This window comes from Cataglyphis hispanica, chromosome 3 (assembly GCF_021464435.1).
Source record: "Cataglyphis hispanica isolate Lineage 1 chromosome 3, ULB_Chis1_1.0, whole genome shotgun sequence".
NCBI classification, from domain to species: domain Eukaryota; kingdom Metazoa; phylum Arthropoda; class Insecta; order Hymenoptera; family Formicidae; genus Cataglyphis; species Cataglyphis hispanica.
Genome location: NC_065956.1, coordinates 7,149,376 through 7,173,823, shown reverse-complemented (window position 1 = coordinate 7,173,823; position 24,448 = coordinate 7,149,376). Strand labels below are relative to the sequence as shown.

The 24,448-nt window shown below is 28.4% G+C and overlaps 2 protein-coding genes across 5 annotated transcripts; one reads left to right on the top strand and one right to left on the bottom strand.

Moving 5' to 3' along the window:
• Positions 1–1,398: 1,398 nt before the first annotated feature.
• LOC126848134 (O-acyltransferase like protein-like) lies at positions 1,399–19,062 on the top strand. Its single transcript, XM_050588759.1, has 12 exons — positions 1,399–2,097; positions 12,678–12,833; positions 13,498–13,718; positions 15,446–15,654; positions 15,867–16,122; positions 16,491–16,651; positions 16,728–16,896; positions 17,095–17,288; positions 17,374–17,503; positions 17,576–17,768; positions 17,860–18,005; positions 18,098–19,062. Exons 1-12 carry the CDS (start codon positions 1,833–1,835, stop codon positions 18,242–18,244), a joined length of 2,247 nt encoding a protein of 748 aa, XP_050444716.1. The 5' UTR covers positions 1,399–1,832; the 3' UTR covers positions 18,245–19,062.
• On the bottom strand, positions 19,058–24,418 carry LOC126848155 (probable serine incorporator). 4 transcript variants are annotated; one of them, XM_050588806.1, is made up of 11 exons: positions 24,211–24,418; positions 23,422–23,586; positions 23,133–23,320; positions 22,851–23,060; positions 22,697–22,781; positions 22,412–22,595; positions 22,125–22,319; positions 21,885–21,923; positions 21,143–21,293; positions 20,881–21,066; positions 19,058–19,884 (listed from the first exon to the last, which is right to left on the bottom strand). In XM_050588806.1, exons 1-10 carry the CDS (start codon positions 24,235–24,237, stop codon positions 20,928–20,930), a joined length of 1,383 nt encoding a protein of 460 aa, XP_050444763.1. In that variant the 5' UTR covers positions 24,238–24,418; the 3' UTR covers positions 19,058–19,884; positions 20,881–20,927. The 4 variants fall into 4 exon arrangements, with proteins under 4 accessions (XP_050444763.1, XP_050444762.1, XP_050444764.1 ...); XM_050588805.1 differs by lacking the exon at positions 19,058–19,884 and adding an exon at positions 20,134–20,765; XM_050588807.1 differs by lacking the exons at positions 19,058–19,884; positions 21,885–21,923 and adding an exon at positions 20,137–20,765 and having other exon boundaries at positions 21,143–21,305; positions 24,211–24,417.
• Between the last annotated feature and the right edge of the window lie 30 nt (positions 24,419–24,448).

Here is a 24,448-nt window from a genome sequence, read left to right as displayed (position 1 = left end):
ATGAAAATTTGCATACAATGCGATATCGCGATATAATCGTTTTGGTATGATGATTAATTTCTTAATTGCAAACATGTCGAAAACATATTTTATAATCGAATTGCACATATATTTTAAATTCAGCTTGAATTAATTGATTTCCTTTGTGAAAGAAGTAAAAAAGTTTAAAAGAGTCAAATGAAACAAATATGTATGATACAACGCTCGCCTAGCGCGCTTAGTTTTTTTTTGTAGGATCGAACACGGTTTACTATTTATTCAGTCATTTTTACATCTATGCGTCAGCAGAGTTTTCTTAACATCTGATTGTGACATTATCACAATGATGTTGAGGAAAAAATATTTAATTTCTTTTGCCAGAAATTTTTTTCACGAATTAAAGTTATATGATAATATTTATCTGTTTGTTTCGTTTCTAGAGATTTAAAAACTTTGTGTAAAAAGTTCTTTTTTTTTCTATGGTATATCTTATATAATGAAATGATCAGTCTTTGTTGATAATCGCGGTTTTCCAAGGTCGTGACTGTTAATAGAACTTGTGGTCAGTTAACAAAGACGGTAACGGAATGCGCTTCAAGGATAATTTTAATTGTACGCTGATCTCGAGTCATCATCAGCACTGCTTCGCTTATGAATGACCACACTAAATCACCATCGAATCTTAATCAATGACTGTCGTGGAGAACAATATCGAATCTAGGCGCGCATACAAACTTTGTAGCAGTACTGTATCGTGTATCAGAAATATTCTATACATTATATTAATATTATATTTATTCTATATATTATAGACTATATAGAATTCAAATACAAAGCACATCGCTTTAACATGCGTCTACTTTCAAATGAAAAAAGCAGAGATATGCAACTCTATTTTTGAAATATGACACAATTATTTTTTTTTTTTTAATACATGAAAAATGTGCAATGCAACAAAGATTGCAATCCAATGCAATGCATTGCAATCAAATATATGTCATTGGCAATGTACATGTATATGTCAAAATATCAATAATTATTAAAATTATAATAAATTATATATAAAGAAAAAATTATATAATAAATTTTTTTATATATTATTTATTATTTTATATATTAGATATTTATAATTGTACTTGTTAATGCCGATCTTTTCTTATAAAAAAAAGATATTCTTGCAAACAAAAACTGATCTAATCTCATCGATAGATAATATCCCGAAATATCGATTCAAATCTCTTTCATCATTTTCACGGTCATCTTTTTGTTTTCTCGCATGCTTGACTTAAGATATTTTGTCGATTTATAAGCAATACTTTCGCGCGGTTACACCTAGTCACTTTTATTTCATCGACAATCGAGGTCCTTCTTGGTACAGAAGAGTGGGAGAGGACGAGTATACGTGCGACAGTATTCAACCCCTCTTCTCGGTCTCCCTATGGCAAGGTGGCTCCAAGTGACTTCGTCGTTCATGTCGCGATCACTCGTTAAGCTCGTCTTCGAACAATCGGATAATTCGCGAAACACTCGATATACCTCGTGCGATTCTCTTGACCGATTCATCACGCGCGACAACTCGTTACAATTTTTTTCTTTTTTTTTTTTTCTTTTTTTTGTGAGAGAGAGAGAGAGCATATTTGTAGCAAATTTCCCGAATTCCAAGATTTTAGTGAATATTTTTGACGGCGATCATGTAAGCACGAAGATGATCTACAATTAATCTTGCCAACCCGGTCTTATCAATTTCACTTGAAAAACGCCAACAATATCACGATATAAAAAAAATTAAACTGTGCGACCCATATTCCCGCGTGTAATACTTTTCGGTCTGGCAATTTTGTTGGAGGGGAGAAATGGAAACGAGAATTTGGGTGATTCTCAGTCTAATCGGTCTATCACAGGCGGACAAGTCAGTCAACATCTTGACGCCTTCAGGCAATCTCAACACTTTCGAAGAAGAGAACATACTACACGTGCTGTCGCGCAACAAGACTGATACGACAAAAAACTTCACTTTCGACGAGCTAATCAGCACTATCAGCAATTATACAATCGTCCCCGAAAAGAATGTATGGAGCGATGGCAAACTGGAAATGCATCACACGAATCCGCATTATGGTGAGTCTAGAATATTTTACTTTCATATAAAAAAAATGAGAAATAACAATATCTCTATTATAATAGCTCGTAACAAAAAAAGTGAAGTTTAATTTCATATTATTGTTAGCAAACTGACACTTTTTATTATTTAGGCAATAATATATATATATATATATATATATATATATATATATATATATATTATATAAAGATAGAGAATCATCTTATAAAAATTAAGAAAAAAATACTAAGTTAAAAATTATCTCGTGATATATTGTCGTTCTTCTGTCTACTAGTTAATATTAATATCCGTAATTGTTAGATTGTTTATGCGGATATTTCAAATTGCAGTGTAGGAAATTGAAACATATTTGTGAACTAAAATAATTAATTAAAATGAATAAATAAATGACTTCTCGGTGACATATTTTTAGGAAGCGGATCATGCTCAAATGCTGATTGGATAAAATCAGATTCATTGACAGATACATTGAAAAATTGCATCGTGTTATAAGACACTCATATATAGAATTTCATTCACACATTCGCGATTTTCATCTTCATTTATCTCACAGAATACATCAACTTCATCTTTTCAACATTAATTGTTAATTAAAAAATCCATTTGCAACAGTTCGAAATTTGCACATTTTCGCATTGTTAATTATCTTGTAATCAACAAAAATATTATTAACCTTTGATCAACTATGAATGTAGTAAATGCAGCTTCGTTCACTTCCTTAGTTCTTAGCATCTCATTATTAACGGACTTTGACGATCAATAAAATTGACAGAAATAATATCAAAATTCTTTAGCGAAAGAATCTAAAATCAATAATACTTTAGAAAAATAAAATAAACAGAAATAATCTGCAGACTACTAGTTTAGCCCGCGAAATATATGATAAAATATATAATAAAATATTATTATAAAGTACATGACTCTTGTACTTTTGTCGAAGGCCATATGCATTTATTCAAATTGCACGAATACCTATTACATTGATTAATAGTTGTAGTTTAAAACAGAATATCAGGGTCTTTTTTTCTTCGTTTCTACGAATGCATAAATAACTTGATTATTGAGAAACTAATACCGCATATCAAGAAATCATTTTTTTTATTCGTTTACCTTAAGTTACATACATTTCGCTTTACTATGTTGCAATTCATCTTTGAAATACGTCCACGTAAATAGTCTAACAATTAATATTAATTTTAATTAATAGATTGTCGCATAATTAAAATTCCTCCAAAAAACAAACATTTCGTCTTTTTTTTAAGTTGAGTTAAAATTGTTATGTCAAATATTTATTAGCAGACAAAGAAAAAATTGGCATCGATATTTTTTATCAAAACCCAATCTGATTTTTATATTTTTATAATTATATATATTTCTATATTGGATATATGAACTTTTTTCTATATAATAAAAGAAAAAGAATATTTTAATAAAGGATAGTTTACCAAAGTCAGACATTAGCAAATAAAAAAATGCATGTGTCAAACAGAAAATGCGCTGACCTTAATTGTGGCATTGATTAGAGGCACTTGCAATATTTCGATAAATACTGTCATATGTATATACCTATGTGCATATGTAGATTTACTTACCTACTACGTACTTACTCACATACCACATCACTTACTCACATACAAAGAGTTTTAACGAAAATTTTTGTTTGCAATTGTTAAAATGCAAACAATTATGCAAAATATTTTTAATATTTCGACATTCGCACGTTATGCGAAAATAATTTTAATCGTAATATTGTGTACATTATATGCCGACACGTCGATAAATTGTAAACGTCGAACAACTGCAACGGGCATATCAAAAGTGACAAAGTGTTCAACATTTTAATGTGTAGAAAATCGATTTATAAATTCACTTTTGACATATTTTTAATGCAAGAGTCCTTGACAAATATAAAAAAAAACATTAATTATATTAATATTTTCTCATTATTCATTACACTTGATTTATTACAGTCTAAATGTAATATAAAATAATATGTAAAATGTCTCTAATATAAAACATATAATATTAATTTTAGCTAACATATTATCTTGAAACACAATGAATTGAATCAAGATGTTCTTATCTGCTGAGATGTGAAATAAAATCTCTACAAAGTAATGAATCATATTATGCACAAAGTACATAATACATAAAGTACATATAATTTAAAAACTATTACAAATGTGGATGCTCAATAAATTTTCGCTCATTGAAATATACATATATAAACGTATTAATACGCGAGTACAAACACAGTATATATATATATATATATATATATATATATATATATATATATATATATATATACTGTGTTTTAACTTAACATATGCCATTCATCACACGAATTCTTCTATTTTACGTTTAATGTTAATATATTATATTAAAATCGTATAAGGAATACTTTATTACTAAGTATCTGAAATTTATTAATCTAGATAATTTTGAGGAAAATTTATAATGCGTCACAAACAAATTTGATTTATAGCTTTGCATAATACAAAATCTATCTTTGTGGCTATATTGGATGTAAAATTAATAATTTCACAACACAGCGTATCCTATACATAACTATCTCAATAAAAATATATATTGCATTCTCATATCATTATGCCCGTTGATGGATTCACTCGCATATATTAATAATAAAGACTATTACTTTTTTCATCCGACGAGACTGGATTTAGACGAAACACGACAAAAATATACAATTGCATACATCTTATCAATCTAATTCATTCGACGGCGAATTCTGTATGCAAATTATACACATATAATTATTGATGCGACATGAAAACATGACTGGTATTCTGTCTGATTTTATATATTTCAATAAAATATTTTTCAATGCCCGCAAAATAAAATAAATTCCTACGAAATAAACTTGACTTTATAAAGAAAGTTGTATCAATCGATTACATTTTTACATCTGATTTTTACCATTGTGTTAAATTTTTTACAATAATTTATATTTTATTCTTTTTTTTATTTCGTGCTTTTTTAACAAAAAATATTAAATGATATTAGCATCCATACTTCGCTTTCAATGCGAATATAATTACTATGTTATTTTAAAAATTTATAATGGCGTTAAATATCGCGTGTAATTGGAAATGATATTAATGAATACTTAACTTTTATCATATTTTTAATTGATTTAACTTTTCCCCATCGACAATCCGCGTAATGTCGTTAGGTAAAACAAAATTACACACTGCTATATTAAGCAGATGAATCATGTGAATGCGGTTATATCTGTTAAAAGAATAGTGATTTACGCATAAAAGATTTGAAATTAAAAAACAGTTTGATATCTGTTAATTATTAAAAGATTCAAAAAATTTCTCGTTGACATATAGGGTCCAAATTTTGCATGAACTTTATGCGAAATAGTTCCTCTTTTTATATTAAATTAATATATAATAATGTGTCCCCATTCACAATTGATGATTGATATGTTTCTCTCAATATTGAAAAGATTATATTTGAAAGTTTCTTTGATCATATATTTACGCTTCACGGATTAGACGAATAGCTTATATCTTGATGGTGCAATATCGTATAAGTCGATATTACAATTATATTCTTGCATTTGATAAATAAAAAACATTGGTTCTGCAAAAATATTGCAAGGAAAGACAGTACTATAATAAAAAATAATTAACAACATATTGAAAAAAATCTCTCGAAAAAACACACACATTAAAATAATAAATATAAACACATTTAAATAAGTTTTCATTGATATAAAAAATTTCGAAAACGTCATAATATATGATATGAAAATAGGAGAAAAAAAATGATATATATTTATAAATTTTAAAAAACTCACTTTTTAAATCTATATATTAAATCTATATATTAAATTAATTTATAACGATGAGATTTATAGCTATTGTTCCGAGACACATATGCATAAATTAACAAGATCCAGTTATACCAGGATCATTATATATCTACCATGTACAATCTATAAAAAGATATTTCCGGTTTGTCAAGGATCAGACTTCAGCATTGTTAAAAAGAGGATTATCACTCTAAAACTGTCGAAGAATCGGTTTTTGAATATCATGCTATCTTTTATTATATATATATTTTTACATGTATATGTTTCAGATATTTTCTTTTCTGCTAAAGAAAGGATGTAATCCACCTTGATTCATACTTTGCTCTATAGTTCAAGAGTAATTGACATATAAATTCCGGGATTTCCCACAAAAAACCCGAGACATTAATCATAATTTACCAATGATTCAATTCGTGCTTTATAACTCATTTTTTAATTCGGAGTTTTTTATGGCTACAGGCGGCAGCAATCAAACGTCTCAAAGTATTAAATTACAGAATAAAAACAATAATTTTAATAATGACATCGCGAATAAAAAGCAAAATAGATTTCATTGATTAACTATAAAATATTCGATTTTCATATTTTATATTATATTGTTTTATATTATATATACAATATATATATATATATATATATATATATATATATATATATATGTCATATTTTAATCATTTTTAATTATATATTTTTATATCTTTTTTCTTTTATTAATATATATTTTTATTTATTTTGATTAATATATATTTTGATTTATTTTAGTTTAGATATGTTTGCTTTAAAATGTTTTTTTTAGAGAAAAATAAACTGAAAAAATAACTGTTTTTGATTAATAATATTACAATATTATGATTAATATTATTAATTGCCACAGCATTTACTACGAAAGCGTATAATAATGGTTCAACAAATGAACTAATCTTTCATTAACAAAATTGTTCTTCTTTGGCCTGCAAATCTACTTATTAATCGTAAATGGATTAAGAAGGTGAATTAATTAGAATTAGCAGAAATTTTAACGCAATTGGCTTTGTAAGCTGTTGTTTGCAATGTATGTTGCAACCTCATTTATTGCTACATCATACGTTGTTAACCGATGCACATTGCGGCAAATTTCGTCTCGGACTGCCACGACTTTGTTCGCAGCTCTTTATGAGTAGCGGACCCGTAAGAAAAGTAAATATTACCGCACGTGAATTACGCAACGCACGTGGTATACGACGCAGCATTATTTACTCATGGACCGAGAAGAAAGGTCGCGAACGCGGTAGTCTGAAGATTCAGGGTCACTATTATTAGAATAATTATAACGAGACCTATATATGTGAGAAGTATTAAAAAAGTTACACACACACACAAATTATGTTTTGTGAAAAGATTTTAGTTAAGTATCGACTTAACTAAAATCTTTTTACAAAACTCAATAAAAAATTCATAACAGATGTTTCCGTGAAAGCAATTTTAGCTTTCATATAAATACTATTCTTGTCATTTATTAGTTTTCTATTCTTAGCGCCTTGTTTGACAATTAATATTTTAATTTTCATATAACACTCAATTTTAATTTATCTTTATGGGACAATTAAATAGAGAACTACAATTGAGAAACTCGACGAATATTTTAAATCGATTGAAAAATATAAGTAAATTTCTGAGCAATGGGTAGATCGCAAATTGTTGAAAAATGGCTAATTAAAATTTGATTAAATTTATTTACAGAGTGTAATTAGTTCTCAGACGACTATATATTATATTAATATTTTGCCAAAAAAAAATCTAATGTAGTCTGCTCTTGCAAATCTACAATCCATGAAATCTTTAATATACAAAGTCTCGAAGTCATAATTAAAATAATTAATTTTATATTAACCATACATTGTTTTTGCAAAAACTAAACGGTCTTTATCAAAAAATGTAGATATCCCAGATCGGTATAATTAAAACTTATCAAAATTTTCAGGAAATATAAAATAAAATAAATTAAATAGCATATAATTATATTTTCATGATGTATAGTAAGATCAGCATAAATTAAAATAAGAATGGGGGGGCTCGTGTATTGCACTGCAATAAATAAATAAATTTTTTTACCAACTAACAAACAAAAAAAAACAAGTGTCAATTATAATAAAAACTTATGAATAATGTATAATTCTCTTTAATCAAATGAAATTTGTTTAAATATATACGTTTCGATTCTACTTAATCTTCTTCAGTATAAACAAATTGATGTGAATAATTAACCAGAAAATATGGTTGTATCGTAACAATATCAATTATTTTTATGACGTATTGTAAAATCAGCGTAAATTAAAATAAAATAAAAAAGATAAGAGTGACACGTGTATTGCACTGCAATAAATAAATAAATGTTATGGACCAATTAAACGAGTAAAAAAAAGATGCCAATTATAATAAAAACTCATGAATAATGTATAATTCTCTTTAATCAAATGCAATTTGTTCAAATATATGCGTTTCGACTGTACTTAGTAGTCTTCTTCAGAATAAACAATAACAAATTGATGTGGATAATTAACCAGTAGAAAATATGATTGTATTGACTTATACTTCTTATGACGCATTGTAAGATCAACGTAAATAAAATAAAATAAAATAAAATAAAATAATATAAAATTTGATTTTATATAGTGTGCATTGACAATATATTAAACATTCACTCATATGTTTCGACTCACTTCGGGTTCTTCTCAATGGTGACAAAAAAGTTAAACGAAACTAACTAAGAAACGCAAGTACATGACAAATTAATACAAAGATAAAAACGGAACGCATCAAAGTTACAGTTGATTTTATCTTAACGCACCTATGATGTAAGAACTTAATTCTTGATGAGACAAATAATTAATTCGCATGGTTCGGATGCTCGCACTAATCAGATTCATCATGCACATGTCATACTTTCCTTCCAAACGTTGCAATGGTTCAACAAACAAAGTTGCCAATGCAATATGTCAATGCAATGTAAATGTCGTCCTCATTTTTCTTTGACAAAAGTCATGAGGGCAAAATGAAGAACTAAGAGCCTCGATGCGAACGTAAAGTCTCAAATGTTAAAGAAAAGATGAGAAATTAATGTGTGAAAGTGCAATGTTTGTGTCAAAAAGGAAGCAATAAAATTGTGAGTATGAAAAATATTTACAAAAATATTTACAAAAATGGGAGAGTTAATCATTCTGAAAATACATAAAATAACAAATCACATAAAATATAATAAAAGTAGAAAATTAAAATATCAAAGTGATGTGTGAGAAACATAAAACTGACCTGTAAAACGTCTCGTTAAGGAATAAGACAAATACGAAGAAAGAAAGACCAAGGATTAAGAGAAAAACACAGAAGATACGAATAAATGTCAACAAAAGAAATTAAAAACAATGAAAAAGTAAGACTTAAAAACAACATGAAGAAATAAAGGCACAAATGACAAACATTTTTTCATGATTGAAAAATAAGATTAATCAAGGGGACTCATATCTTCCTGCAAATCAATGCCATTTTTTTGTTGCTTGGCATGTAGCATTTCCGAAATGCATCTCTTGCATAAGAGAGCTCCTCATCTAATATGAACATTCTTCCAATCAAATTCATGTTCTGTTAAGACGATGATCGTAGTGATAATTATCGAGTGGAGGGATGAGGCTCTGTTAATGTTCACGCGATTGTTTTTACGCTCTAATAAAATATATCTCGCAAAAGGTCAAGATTTTGAGTAGAATAAAGATAATTCGTAATTTTTCTTGAATACATTGATTCGTGTTTTGAACTATAAGATACTCCGACGAGAGTTCGAGATGCAAGTCGATACGTGACCTTCGATTAATGATGTCAATTACCTCAGGTTCGTGATTTATATGATTGTACATACGTGAAAGCGCGTGTACCGGATAAACAAGGACATCTCTGTACGTTTTATGGAATGCACATAATACAATTAAGGGGGAAGAGAGGTAGTCCAATATTTATACAATGTTTCACAATGTGGTATTGATTTGATAAACATTTCGTTTGCGATATCAAATATGATGTTTATAATTCTTTATCTGAATTAACTTATAATAGATAACTTTTTTCATAAATTCTTACCGTTTCTTATCGCTGATTTGTCAAATTATGTAATATAATTTAATGAATAATCTCTATATCTAATAGAAAATATACGCGCACAAATTACCGCGCTGGTTTTTGATTGCCTTCTGTCTTCTTTATAGGACAAATAAAATACATTTTGATATTTATTTTCAATAGAAAGAATAATTTAAAACACATTTTCTCGCAAAAGAGATATAAGTAAAATTAATAAATTTTACTAGTAAATATATAAAAAGAGACGTTCTCTTCTAAGTATAAATAAATTTTTAATTTATCTTATTTTTTAAACAAGGTAGTTTTTTCGAATAAGCTATGAAATTGACAAGGAACGTATTTAATAACATAACTAATGAAGATACACAGATATGTATCCGATCCTCCTTGTCTACGCGTTAATTAGTTGTATGTACAAGACTTCGTAAACCGCAGTAGAAGATGTAATATCATTGCATTTACACGACAAGTTAACGCCGATTATTAACGTGCGTTTCATAATGTAATTTTCTATTTATATATATACATATATATATATATATATATATATATATATATATATATATACATAGGCTTTGTACTTAAAAATATTTAAATTGCAGCGCGGTTTGCATTATGGTAAAAATACGAGATTACCTTATCACCTATTTCGATAAAGTCAGCGATTTAACAGCAAAACAAATAAACGCTTACTACGCAATGTTTACGCAATAGCTGTCATTTCTGTTATGATACATTGCTGTGTTCAAATTCTCAACTTGTTGCACGTACATACACAAGTGAAAAAAATTTATAAATATATATATACATAATATACATATATATAAAACATAAATTAAATAATGATGATATATGTGAATATGCGCATTATTTGTCCCCTCTGCACTGTACTTACTTGCATATTGTATTTTATGCGGTTACATAGTTAATCAAGCAAACAAACCACGATACTAAGTTATTCCGTTCGCTCAGAGACTGCCGTTGTGATTTCGACATCGCGTCATGCTCGTCCTTTTTAAACGTCCGCCTTTATTTTGAATCCAATTGCCACATATTATCGCAAGAAAAAAATTGTATTATGTTATAACAATGGAAACCACATCGATCATCCGTTATTCGAAAAGAATAATGATAAAGATTATCACGAGCAATTCTTAATCGAAAGTAACATTATTTAATTGTTAATCAATAAATATAACAAAAATATATATAATATTAGAAATATATATAATTAAAGAATTAGAGAAGCCATAGATTACATCATTTATCATTTAGTATTCGATGAATCTCTCAATGCAAATGCATCCGTGATGCAATAACTGATATAACTGTCCGAAACCATGTTGCAACTTCTACAGTCAGCCATTGTCGCACATGTCTGCGCTTTTAAAATCAATTCAATCACCAATGCAGTATATAACATATATATTATTGAAAAAGATCTATAAATATCAGGCTCTAAAAAATTGATTTTTTTCAATATTTTATGATGTATTTGAAAAAAAAAATATTGATATATTATTAATAAAATAATGTCACAGTTGCTTCATTCGCTATATTATGTCATTTATTAAAAAATTATAAATTAATTTTTTTAAAAGAGAGAGAGAGAGAGAGAGATAATGTTAGAAAAAGAATAATTCTATCATCCGCAGAAATGCATCTAAGAACTTTTAAATGCATATGAAATTTTTTATTTGTTTCGCGAATGTAAAAAATGCAAGCGTGTTTCTTATAGCACATTAAAATCTGATTAAGTCTGATTTTATCTTATTGTATATATAATCATTCTTCATATGTTTTAAATTTTTAAGAATTCTTCTTTTCGAGAACTAATTATGATATACATAACGCCGGTTCATTGACATTTTGAGAGTTGTCTCGAAACCTTCTCTAATTTTATAACAAGTTGTGAAGTCATTCAGTATAGATCAATGACCTTATATATCCCCAGCACGCTCAAGTTTGCCGAATTGACTCATCATTTCATCTATGATACGAATATTCAATTCGTCTTATAAAAATTTTGCTTCATAAAATAAAGTTTTTTTTTTATTATTTAAAAAAAAAGAAGAGAAAAATAAAAAAAGAAGGACAGAATTTCAAATTATAAAAATCAATCCATATCATATAACATTGCAAAGTAGAGATTGAATCATATTTCAGACATATATTATCAGTACTTCATCTATGTGTCAATATTTCTTACATACATCAACATCGACTGGAATTATATTGATCGACTCGTGCTTCGACCTTATATCCGAAAATTTTGTTTCCGTTTTATCGTAAATTACAACGCAGTTTACGAGCGACAGGCACATCGGGAGGTATCTTAATGGCTCTCTCGCATTATCATGTCAATGTCAGGCAAGCGGGGTTTTACGTCGATAAAATTTCTTACTCTCACGTTTAAACCCGAAGCACGTAACTGTTTTCATCTGCGATTTACGTGAATCCCCAACACGATATATTAATTCCAGAAAAAAAGAGATATTTTTCACGAGATTTCCTTAAATAAGTGTGAGCATATATTAACACATAATTTCCTTAATATGTGCATATATTCAAGATTTTCGATATCCGAGATAATAAAAGGATTCTTTTCTTGACTTTTTTCAGAAAATTTTTCCGAAGAAATCGATCTCGAGGCACGTAGATTATTGCATATCCTTCCCGCTTATGATCCTGGTGCAGGTGGCGTCAGCACGGAATGCAAACAACATTCTGATATCTTTCATGAGGAACTCAGGAAGTTTACATTATGGGCTCTCAAAAGTAAGTCATCTATTCTTAATATTATTAAAAACATAATCTAAGTAATATGAAGTTTGAGAAGAAATTGCTAAAATTAAAAAGTAATAAACTTAGGTAAATTTAATGATTTTTCACAATCGTCTAGTATTGTTATGTAAAGCATTTGTAAGTGAACATTAGGTCGCTATTCTGTACGCAACTGGGAGATTTGGCAATGGTTACTTTGAGATATTGGTCGATGCCAGATTTCTCTTTTTGTTTGAAAATTTATCTTACAATGTACATCAGTTATCATTGATATCAGTTAATCGTTTCTTTAATCGTATTAACACTTCAAAAAGACAGATATTTAACTCCGAGATATTAGTCTTATAATTTAGTTTGATTAAAATAGAATATTTTACACATGCAATTTTTGAAGTGTAAAAGATTAATTTCTTGAAAATATCTAATGTTAGATCAAATTAATAGCTAATGTCATTTTTTATACAGGAAAAAATTGAAGACTTTATGTCAAAATAATTATACACAATATCTAAATATATTTTTATATCATAATTCTGATATAATTACTTAATTTAATCACTTGCGTAAGAAACTAACTAGCTCAATAAAATCGCCCACGTAAATTAGAGAAAGGTTCGTCGAACTTTTTCCATTTTCATAATATTCATTGACTTTTTAGTGTACGACGCGACCGCGAAGATACCTTCCGGTCTGCTCAACGGAAATATTAATCAATTCGGTGATTTCGACGAATGCGTTGGTATCGAGGGCAAGAATGGCATTCGAGGACAATATTGTCTGGCGTATCTACAGTTGGATGTCGATCAGTCCCGAGCGGATCTTAAATATCTGCATCGTCTGCTACATTCGCACTATGCATTCCGCAGTAACATGACCGACGTGAGTAAAATGTACATGTTTTTGTGATTCGCTACGTGAATCGGTTTGATCGATCGTTTTGCAATTAATCTCGCCTCTTATCTCACCTTCATGAGTGAAACGGACGATCGCTTCGGCACGTAGAATATCAAAATCGTCTTGTCATATGAGTCACTTAAATATTATTCGCTCTTTACTTTTGACAGTGTGAGATTGCGATAATGCGAGCAGCTTGTGTAAACATTCTGATAAATATTATGACGACGTACATTCACACGAAAACATTTTACAAAAGTGCCATTTATTCACGAACAATTGATAATAATATTGGGTGAAAAAGATAAGATTCGAAAATACGTATAATAAAATTAGAATCGAGTTTAAAAAAAAAAATCTAACACTTTTATTAACAAATATTTCTTCTTTCTGAGTAATATTCGCGGCATTTTAATGATTTGATGAATCACCGAGCACGTTTAATTCCTAATGAATATGTAGTAGACACATAAATCCGTGCCGCAGAATTTATGTAAATCGAAGGAGAAAGACAGCGACGCGGGAGGATGTCGACGAAATAAAAGACGTTCACTCGACGAACAACCACGATGAAAACACAGAACGACACAGAATGAATTTTAACAGTATGAAACAGCAAACTACGTACGAGAAAGGACAGTTAAGACTAACACAAAGAGTTATTCTCGAAACTTGGAAACTTGATTTAAATTTAAAAGCGAAAAATTGAGGAATAAATTTGCAGATGGATGTAATCATAAGAATCTTTCGTAACATTGTTGGTAGCGATAGAATTACTCATATGTAATCACATGTTACGAAGCTTTTAATTTAAACAATGAATTGCATCAGAATATCATGGATTATATAAACTACACAAAGAATTTGTTATGCTTCGATATCAACAATCTATGGTTTACGATAATAATATATGATGACTGCGATATTACGACATGTGCTCTGACAATCATTTGCAATCAGTTGCGTGTTGGCTTAGTGCATCAATTATCATTGTTTATCATTCGGTCAATCAATTATTGTTGCTTAATGTATCAATTATTTTCTGAATGAAATTATTCCTTCCGCCTTCATAAGAATCTTATAAATATGATTTATGAAGCATCTCCGTTTGCTTTATTCATACACCTCTTATAATCGAATGCTTTAATAGACTTCCGTAAATACAATCTCAAAAGCGCTTGTGCGACAAGTATATTAAAATTGCTGCGAAGGTCGGTTATGAAATTGTGGAGATTCTTTGAAAAAAAAAAAAAAAAAAAAATATTCTATTATCATGCTATTTATGCATGTAATCATGATAATAAACATCGAGTTTTCCTATATTTCTTCAAATAGTGTTCTGCAGATTTTACATATTTTTCAATATATTATAAAGATTTATTTCTGAAGCCACAATACTTAATGGTAATTTTTTTTACAAACACTTACAAAAGAAAGCATTAACGTGTAAAATAATGGTAATGAGTTTACCTGGCGAAATAATGTTGTGTCACACAGTGAGAAAAATATTATTAGTAATGTCTAAGAAACTAATTTATCAACTTCATATTAATTGCAACGTTTACAAAATTCCTACATCGCTTTACATATATTTAATTTTTCGATAATATATATAGTTCTAAATATCTGTCTACGTTACAGATTTTTCTAATCTGACAGCTTTATATTATAACGCAAAATTAAGATTTGGCATAATTTATTTTGATATTCAGCCTGGACATAGAGTGCCGCGTTTTACTACCGTAAATTGGGCCGTATGCACACCCGCATCGTGTACAGCCCAAGACGTGAAAGCCTCTCTTCAATATGCTATCTCAAAGTACACGTCTCAAACTGGTCTCAAAATTAGGCTGCATGTGGACAAAGAGATGTGTCAAGTGAAGGAGCAACTTGTTCTATCAAAAGCGACCATCGCTGCTGGGTAAAAAAAATACTTTAATTATGAAAAACATTTGCATTATGACATAAAAAAAATAAGCGAATATTAAAGTGTTGACAGAAACTTATTCAATTATTTATAATAAACTTCTGCCAATCTTTCTAAATTCGTTTCTTCCCAAAACTAGATAATTACTGCAGATTCTTAATTAAATTTTCGAATATTAGATATAATTTTTACATCACTTTCCACAGTCTTCTCTTCGTCACCGTGTTCATCCTGACTCTCGTAGCTGCATACTACGATCATTACAAAATATCAGGCAGTGAACTGCTTTTATCATTCTCTCTGAAACGTAATGTCCGGAAACTTTTCTCATTGGAAAGGTCGCAGGGTGATATAGCGTCGCTTCATGGTATTCGATTTTTAAACAGCCTTTTATTGCTTGTAGCTCACAAGAGTATGGCGACGTTTTTTATTCCCTACATGAATCGGACTTACATGAGCGAGGTACGTCGTTATCAATTTTTAAAAACGAGAGTATATAAAAAACATGTACTATAAAAATATATATCTATGTGTGTGTGTGTATTAAATGTTATTTTACAAATAAAATATAATTTTACAGTAGATTGTAATCTTCTTGGATATAAAAATGTAAATACAGCATTTAAAATAGAAACGATTATTAAAATATATATGAAAAATGTTATTTCATAAATATTACATTTATTTTATAAAATAAAAATATAAATAAAAATTTTGTTTGTGATGTATATAGACATACACATGCACTATAAATCAATTATTGCTAATATCGATTTTCGTAATAAGCGCTAATTATTTCAATTTGAAAATATACGACAATTTTGGCGCAGTTTTTAGGTAAATCGTGGACTGTCATAGGAAGAGCGGCAAGTCTATATACCGACCCGTTTATCATGCTGTCCGGTCTATTAACAACGTACTCGTTTGTAGGCAGATTGAACAGGACCGGGACGTTAGATATCAAGACCGAATACTTGTCGCGCTTGCTGAGGTACTGATAGCAACGTATATGTCATAATTAATTGAATATGAAAATATCTTTTAATACTCACAATGTGCGATTTTAGATTGGTACCGACTCTAGGAGCGCTGATATTATTTTGTACTCACATCATGCCGTATATCGGATCCGGACCGCAGTGGCCGTTGGTGGTGACTAATCACGCCAACATCTGCAAAAAAACATGGTGGCGGAATTTCTTATTTATTCACAATTATTTTGGATTCGAAAATATGGTAGGTAGAACGCATAAAATGTATGCAAAATAATTGTTTTGCGCGAGGGATAAAATTATTTCTCCAAAATACAAAAACTAAGGCTAAAAAAAAGACTTCTAAAAAGTATCTAGATCAGCACGTCTTAAAAGAAAATTTGCAATACCATTTCGATTCTTCTACATACGTCAAGATCGAAATAATTCTTCCCGCTTTCAGTGTCTTACGCACACGCATCATGTGGGAATAGACACGCAATTATTTGCGATTTCACCCGTGATGGTGTTGTTTCTATATAAAAAACCAAGGATCGGCGTCATTATACTTGGTGCAATAGCCCTGATATCGACGATATTGAGATTTTACGTCACGTATACCAGATATCTCAATAATTATGTGTATTTTGGCACATCGTAAGTAAATCACGTATGTTATATTAACATTAAAAAAGAATTAATTCCGATATGCATATTCGCATATTCTTATTTTTTCTGATAGGATAAGACAGTTATTCGATACTGCCGATTTTTCCTATACACTACCATCGCATAGATTAACCGTTTACATCATAGGCATCTTTGCGGGCTATTTACTTCGGAATATACCTAAGGATTTCAAACTGAGCGCAGTGAGTGGCATTGTATTGAATATAAAATTTTCTTCTGATAAATATACTCATTTTTTTACGCGCGAATTTCAGACAGCTCTCTATACGGGTTGGACTGTGTGCATTATAATGTTCTTGGCATCTTTTTTCGGGCCCTCTAAAATGGGATCAATCGATTACGTATACGATCCGATCCACGCAGCTACTTATAACGCGTTCGCTCCTATCGGATGGTGTGGATTGTTCCTTTGGATAGCTATAACACAGCATACTGGCAGTTCAAACGGTAATTACTAAAAAAGCATATTAATAATAATACAAAATTAACAATTTGCAAATAACTCGTTTGAAAATAACGTGTGTCGTATTAATCACAGGATTCTTGAGTAAATTATTCTCTTGGCGAGGATTTCTTATTACTACGAGGATTAGTTATGCCGTCTATTTAACGCAATTCCCGATATATTTCTACAATGTTGGACAAACTCGCACTGCGGAGCACTTTGAATTTTTCAGGGTAATGGTAAGTCTTGGAGATCTGAAAAAGACATGAAATCCATTTAATTATATGTAATATTAATTAAATTTCTAATACGTCTTTAAATTTTGTTTCAGATAAATTTGAAAGAAATAATATGGATTATTTGCATGTCCATAATTCTCACGCTGTTGTTCGATTCACCGTTCCAAAATCTAAAAAATTATTTATTGAAAAAACCAGTGTTGCAAAAAGATAAAACAAAGTCAGCCAAAATAGAATAGATCTCTTTTAATTTAAATGATTTGGACTAAATGTTTTATCTTGATCACAACATTCTAGAATTTTGTACATAGTGTTTTCAACTCTATTGATGTAATTAATATCTAATGAAAACTTAAGTAGAGAAAAAAGTTATCATATCAAATTGAGTCATAAATATTTTTTTCTACGGAAAAATATATAATTAGCAAAACAAATCAAAAAAAGTATCTTCTAAAAAATTTCTCTCTTGAAAACCTAGATATGCATTTTAAATAATTATAAGCACATATTTACATAAATTTTTCCTCTGCACATGTAGCTATATAAATATAACTGTAAATATTAGTTTTTCATTACCTTTCGTACAATTTTCTGATAAACTTAATATATTTACAAAGAATATTATGTACATTTTATATTTAGGTAGTACATTATAAATTATAAATCATAATTTATATAAATTAGTATTGAATACTTTAATTTCTTTGGCAATAAAAAAAAAATTATTAATAATATAAAGTAAATCTAAAAAAGTAAATAAAAGTAGATGGACAAAAACTTTTTCTATCTATAAATCAGATAAAAAAGTAATTAACCTAAAGCAAAAACAATCAGCCACATAATTAAAAAATATGTTTATTATAATATAATTAAATTATATATATATTTTATTATAAATTACCAGCACAATACATCAATGTGGAAAGGTAAAATATGAAGATCTCATAATTATTGTGTATGTACAAGTGTCTTTTGATTAGGAATATATTGCTCAGGAAGTTTTGGACAATAAAATATAATTATTGTTAAAAATATTAAATACACATTTCATATATAATTTTCTTATCTTGTTCTTTACTTCTATGTCTTACATATATTGTTCGAGAAATACACATAATTTCTTGAATACAATCCTCGATTATTACATACATAAGAGCATAGTAAACATTAAAAAAATATTTAAATTGTTATAATATTATACAAATATAGAAATAAAACTTAAATTAAAATCTGTTATATATGTTCCAAACATCGCTGAAAAACATTTTAATTTTGCCAAACATAAAATACATAATGTTCATCACATGATATAATTGTTGCAATACATCTTATCAAATAAATCAAAACATATTTGCAACATTAAAGTAAACTTATAAAGTTGTTTTATAGTAATCCATAATAATTATATTATGATATAACTATTAAGTATATTTACATAGAAGAATATATATATATATATATATATATATATATATATATATATATATATATATGTATGTATGTATGTGTTGTGTGCGCGCATGCGTGCGTGCGTGTGTTCTTTTATCAAAAGTTTAAACAAATGAACGAAAATAAGAAAGAAAATAGTATTTTGAATCATTTAAATAAAAACAAAAAGATACAGTTCATTGATACACACATTTATAGTTATATAAATGTTTGTTTTACAAAAAATTATTTCAAGGAGTATTTTATTTATATATCATAGAACGCATAAAAGTCATATTATATATGACAATTATCTATTCATATACTCTTAATAATACTTATTCATGAAATCAGTTGTAATTAACTTCTTTTATACACGTTGTTATTTACGTTTTGCAATAGGCAGATGATATTATAAGAAAGCTCTAAATTGAGGCTGTGTATGTTTTAGCTGAAAATAAAAGCATAAAATATTATAATTTAAAGAAAAAAAATAATAAATGTATTAATAAATAAATTACCGTTTTGATTATTATTTCCTATATCTCAATAAATTCTAAATACTATAATTTTTAATAAGCAGCACCATTAAAAATGTTTAATTATACCACATTAGACATGAATATAATCATACTTGATAGGAATATATATGCAATTTATATATATATATATATATATATATATATATATATATATATATTTCAATAACACATAACATACTTATGCGTCAGTTCCAGTTATAAACTAGTTATAAATGCATCAGTGGTACAGCAATATTACTTGAGTACATGCAACATATTGCATAGTACATAAATCGAATAGATGATGAAACGGCTTTTCAAATAATATCGTAAATTTTATACTAGACATATAAATATATACTTTTGTATTATATTTTTATATATGTATATTGTAATTTTTTATATATACGTATTATTTCACATATATGTATTAATAAAATTGACTCTCTTATAGGATATAAAGAATGTAATAATGACATAATTATTAGTTTCTCAAAATAAAGCACGTTATTAAATTAAAAATTTAATCAACTTGCACAACTTAAAAAATTGATTAATAAAAGTTTAGTTCTAAAATTACATGCAACATATATAACACATATATGCAATTCTCTGCAATTCTATGCATATTCTCTGCAATATCTCTATATTAAAAACATAATCATATTGAGGAAGCAAATTTGCACACATAAAATATGTGTCTATATTTCTTATATTAATATACTTTTAATATGCAATATTTCAAATTGCATTATTTGGCGTAAATAATCGTGATTAGCATTTCAATGTTAGATCATAAGCAGAGAAATGTCTGTAACATAAGATTTTTAATTATATTTAAATATATAGCTATACATATCTGTGTGTGTTTATCGTTTATCTTTATCATATTTCATTCACAATATACGACACTGAGTCATAGATACCTGTTTTATAGGCTGTTGGATTTTCCGCTTCCAATAAGTTCAGAAACTTAAGAAAAATCTCTATTCGGGAAAACGGCAGGCGCTATCAACGACCATACATAAAGAGCCAAACACATCCATGAAGAAATAATCTTCACCCACATCGAAGCAGCGTTTGCATTTAAGGTATCCAGACTGGAGTTTGGTCTATGAAAATATTATAGTGATACTGATACATCAAAATAACATATTAATAGTTTAATATAATACTACAGATACATACTTATACCAATTTGTAAGCGTCATCATAACATATAAAGTAGCAAGGGCAAACATGAGATGAAAGAAACTCCAGTTATATGCCACTTTCTCTTCTTCATTATCCCAAACTTTGGTATCATTCCCACCTTCTGCATCGGCATTACGTCCTTCTACTGTAGTATAATCTGGTTACATTTAGGAAAAGAGAAATAACACAAAAGAAAAAGCTACTAAAAACACAAATAAAAAAACTGAAACAAGCATAATTTTTCATATGAATGTGTTTTTAACAATAATGTGTTATAGTAATAAAAGTGCATGCATCTGTGCATAGATGCTATTTTATGCTATACATATAACTAAAATTATAATTACAAGAATATGGCAATTAACTTATATTGTATCTTCAATATTTAATTTAAATATTATGAAAATTATATAATAACAATTTCACATAAGACAACCATATTTATGTCTACAAAAATATTTAACAATGGCAAACAAAAATAAACTGACACAACAAACAAATGTAACATAAGCAAGGGAATAAAGATAAACACACACTAATTACTAAGATCTATTCAATACTACATATAAAAATATAGAAGTTGCTTTCTATTACATGTATAAGTAAACTATTGAATACGTTTTAGCTGTGCAAATATATATAAATATATATTGATGTGTATTTTTTAAAGATATAATATAATCAGAATGCATGATCAGAAAGAAAATTCTATTTGTAAGGTGTAGTGTGTGCCTACCTTCACCACCAATAAGAGACTGCTCTCCTGCTTTCCTAACTATATAGAAAGATTGATATTATATACAACTATTTTAACTTTTAAAAAATTTAAACATATATAGATTATAGCTGATGGAAAGATATTGTGGGTGCATTAAAAAGATAGTTTTGTGAAGATATTCAATAGGAGGAATAGCACACACTTTCAAAATTGCACAGTCACTAAGTCACATACACAAACTATTAGCCTAATATTTACCAGCTCCATTATCCTGAATGAGCACATTCTCAGACATTGTAATCTTTGATGATTTAGATGCTGTACGTAAGGAACTGTACAAAACGCAGCTGAACCAGATTATAAGTCCAATAATACTTTCCTTATCAAATGTAATACGATTTTGTGTATCGTTACCAGAGAATATACCAAGAAAACCAGGATTGCACTCATGATCTATGAATTAAAATAACAATAATAAAAAGTAAGAGCAATCAAGAAAATATGAGTCATATAATCCTGGCTTATTCTGAATCATTTATATCTACCTGGACTGTTTGATATACCACTCCATGTTAAGTATACCACATATAATGTTACTACAGAAGACTGAAGAAGTCCTGATCGTGGTTGATATTCTTGTACAGTTGGTAATATTGATATAATACTAGTAATGACACACAGAATCAAATTAAATGAAATGAAAAATTTATTAAGTTCACATGTATTTTTCTGTAAAGATAAAACAATTTTAGATGAGTATATATATATCCTTGTAAAGCAAATTTATAAATCTGTACTAAAACAAAAATAAATATAATTAATAATCTTACATGTGTATAATATATATAAAGTAACACCACCCCAGTAATAGAAACAGCGTAATTGAAGAAAGATGCACCTAATAGTGCGGCATACCTAAAAATTGCATTTATTGATAACAAGGATGTCGGCTACATTCACATTATCATAAAAATATTCTCTTACCATCCTTTCGATTCAGTCTCCTCATAATTTCCTACCCATGCATCAGCCCAAGAATGAGCAAAATCAACAATCAGAATCAACTGAATAATTATAAAGAGAAAACCTCCTAACATCCCAAAATACATCCAAGTAGATCCAAATGATTTTTCCGGGATAAAGAAAGCGCCAATAATTCCTCCAATTATCAAAAGATATTTGATTGCCCAAAATCTGAGAATTTTATGTAAATATCACATTAAGAATCGCGATTTTAACCCGCAAGATATAAGCTATTTCAATTACCCATTTTGTATCGGTGCTCGTGGATCTCGTGAACTTTTCACTCTGATCATCATTACAGACATCAAGAAGAAATATAGAGAAAGAATGAAACATATTCTATAGACAGCTAAATAACCAACTGCAGACTCACAGTCGAGAATTAAATTTGATGGAACTGGATAACTTGAACTATTTGCACAAAACGGAACCTGTTCAAAAATGTATATATATAAGACATAGTAGACAAGGTATACATAAGACATTTGATATATATAAGATTTTTTTTTAATTACTAAAAATATTTTTTTACCTTTTTAAGAACATTCTGAAGTCCTGGAGCTAGAGTAATGCAGGCTGCGATAGTACCCAACAATAAAAGCAACGCATACATAATGCGAGTGCTTGTGCTGTTCCTGCACGAAGGACATTGAGAACAACAGAAACTGCAAGCTGTGCTTCCGCACAAGCACGCAAGCTATACAGTAAAAGAGAACAGTATAGGACACAAATCCATTTGTTTTATTTATAAATAAATAAAACAAAAACATACAGTAAATTTCTCAAATAATATAATTTAATTTCATAGTAATATCTCTGTAATAATCATTAGTTTTATCATACTAAAAGATCTTTAAAAAATATATAGCGCTTACATACTATATACATCCTAATATACATATATAGTACAATCAATACTTTAGATATATATATATATATATATATATATATATATATATATATATATATATATATATAATGAAAATATAAAAGTGACGCATATAAGATATTCGATCATTCGCGTGCATGAATTCATAAAATTTCCGATGATACAAAGCAAAATGAGATTGAAATTGATTCAACTATTGATTCAATTATATTTTTAAAATAGAATTCAATATAGTTTCTTTGTCCATAGAGGAATATATAAATACAACTAGTGATGGTTTCAACAATGAAATATAATTATAATTATTACATAATCATAATCATAAATATATTGCTAAATAATCAATAATTCTTTCCTCAGAGAGAAAAGGAAAAGTCTATTTCTCTGGAAAGAATGAGTCAGACAATGGTTATCTCCGAACCTTAGCCTTACCTGAGCTGTGGAGCATACGAGACCCATGATGAGATTTCCCCGTCGCTCGAGTTATCGAAGAAAGACGGGACAATGCTTCGCGGAAAACTGGAAGAAGATTTTGACAAGGGAGACCGAAATGAAATCTCAACGAGCGAGAACACTAAGGAAAATCTCCGCGAGAAAGTCACTGTACTACAATAACAACAATAGAACGGACTGACAGCAGCTATTTGCAGGCAACTTCGGGCGATCAGCT

Excerpts from the sequence above, each read along its gene's own strand:
- LOC126848134 (XM_050588759.1), top strand. The coding sequence starts at position 1,833 with ATGGAAACGAGAATTTGGGTGATTCTCAGTCTAATCGGTCTATCACAG. Across the intron at positions 2,098-12,677 it reads TCACACGAATCCGCATTATG|AAAATTTTTCCGAAGAAATC; the intron begins GTGAGTCTAGAA and ends GACTTTTTTCAG. Across the intron at positions 15,655-15,866 it reads AAAGCGACCATCGCTGCTGG|TCTTCTCTTCGTCACCGTGT; the intron begins GTAAAAAAAATA and ends CACTTTCCACAG.
- LOC126848155 (XM_050588806.1), bottom strand. The coding sequence starts at position 24,237 with ATGGGTCTCGTATGCTCCACAGCTCAG. Across the intron at positions 21,924-22,124 it reads CATTCAGGATAATGGAGCTG|TTAGGAAAGCAGGAGAGCAG; the intron begins GTAAATATTAGG and ends CTTTCTATATAG. Across the intron at positions 21,294-21,884 it reads GTCTCTTATTGGTGGTGAAG|TAGAAGGACGTAATGCCGAT; the intron begins GTAGGCACACAC and ends ATTATACTACAG.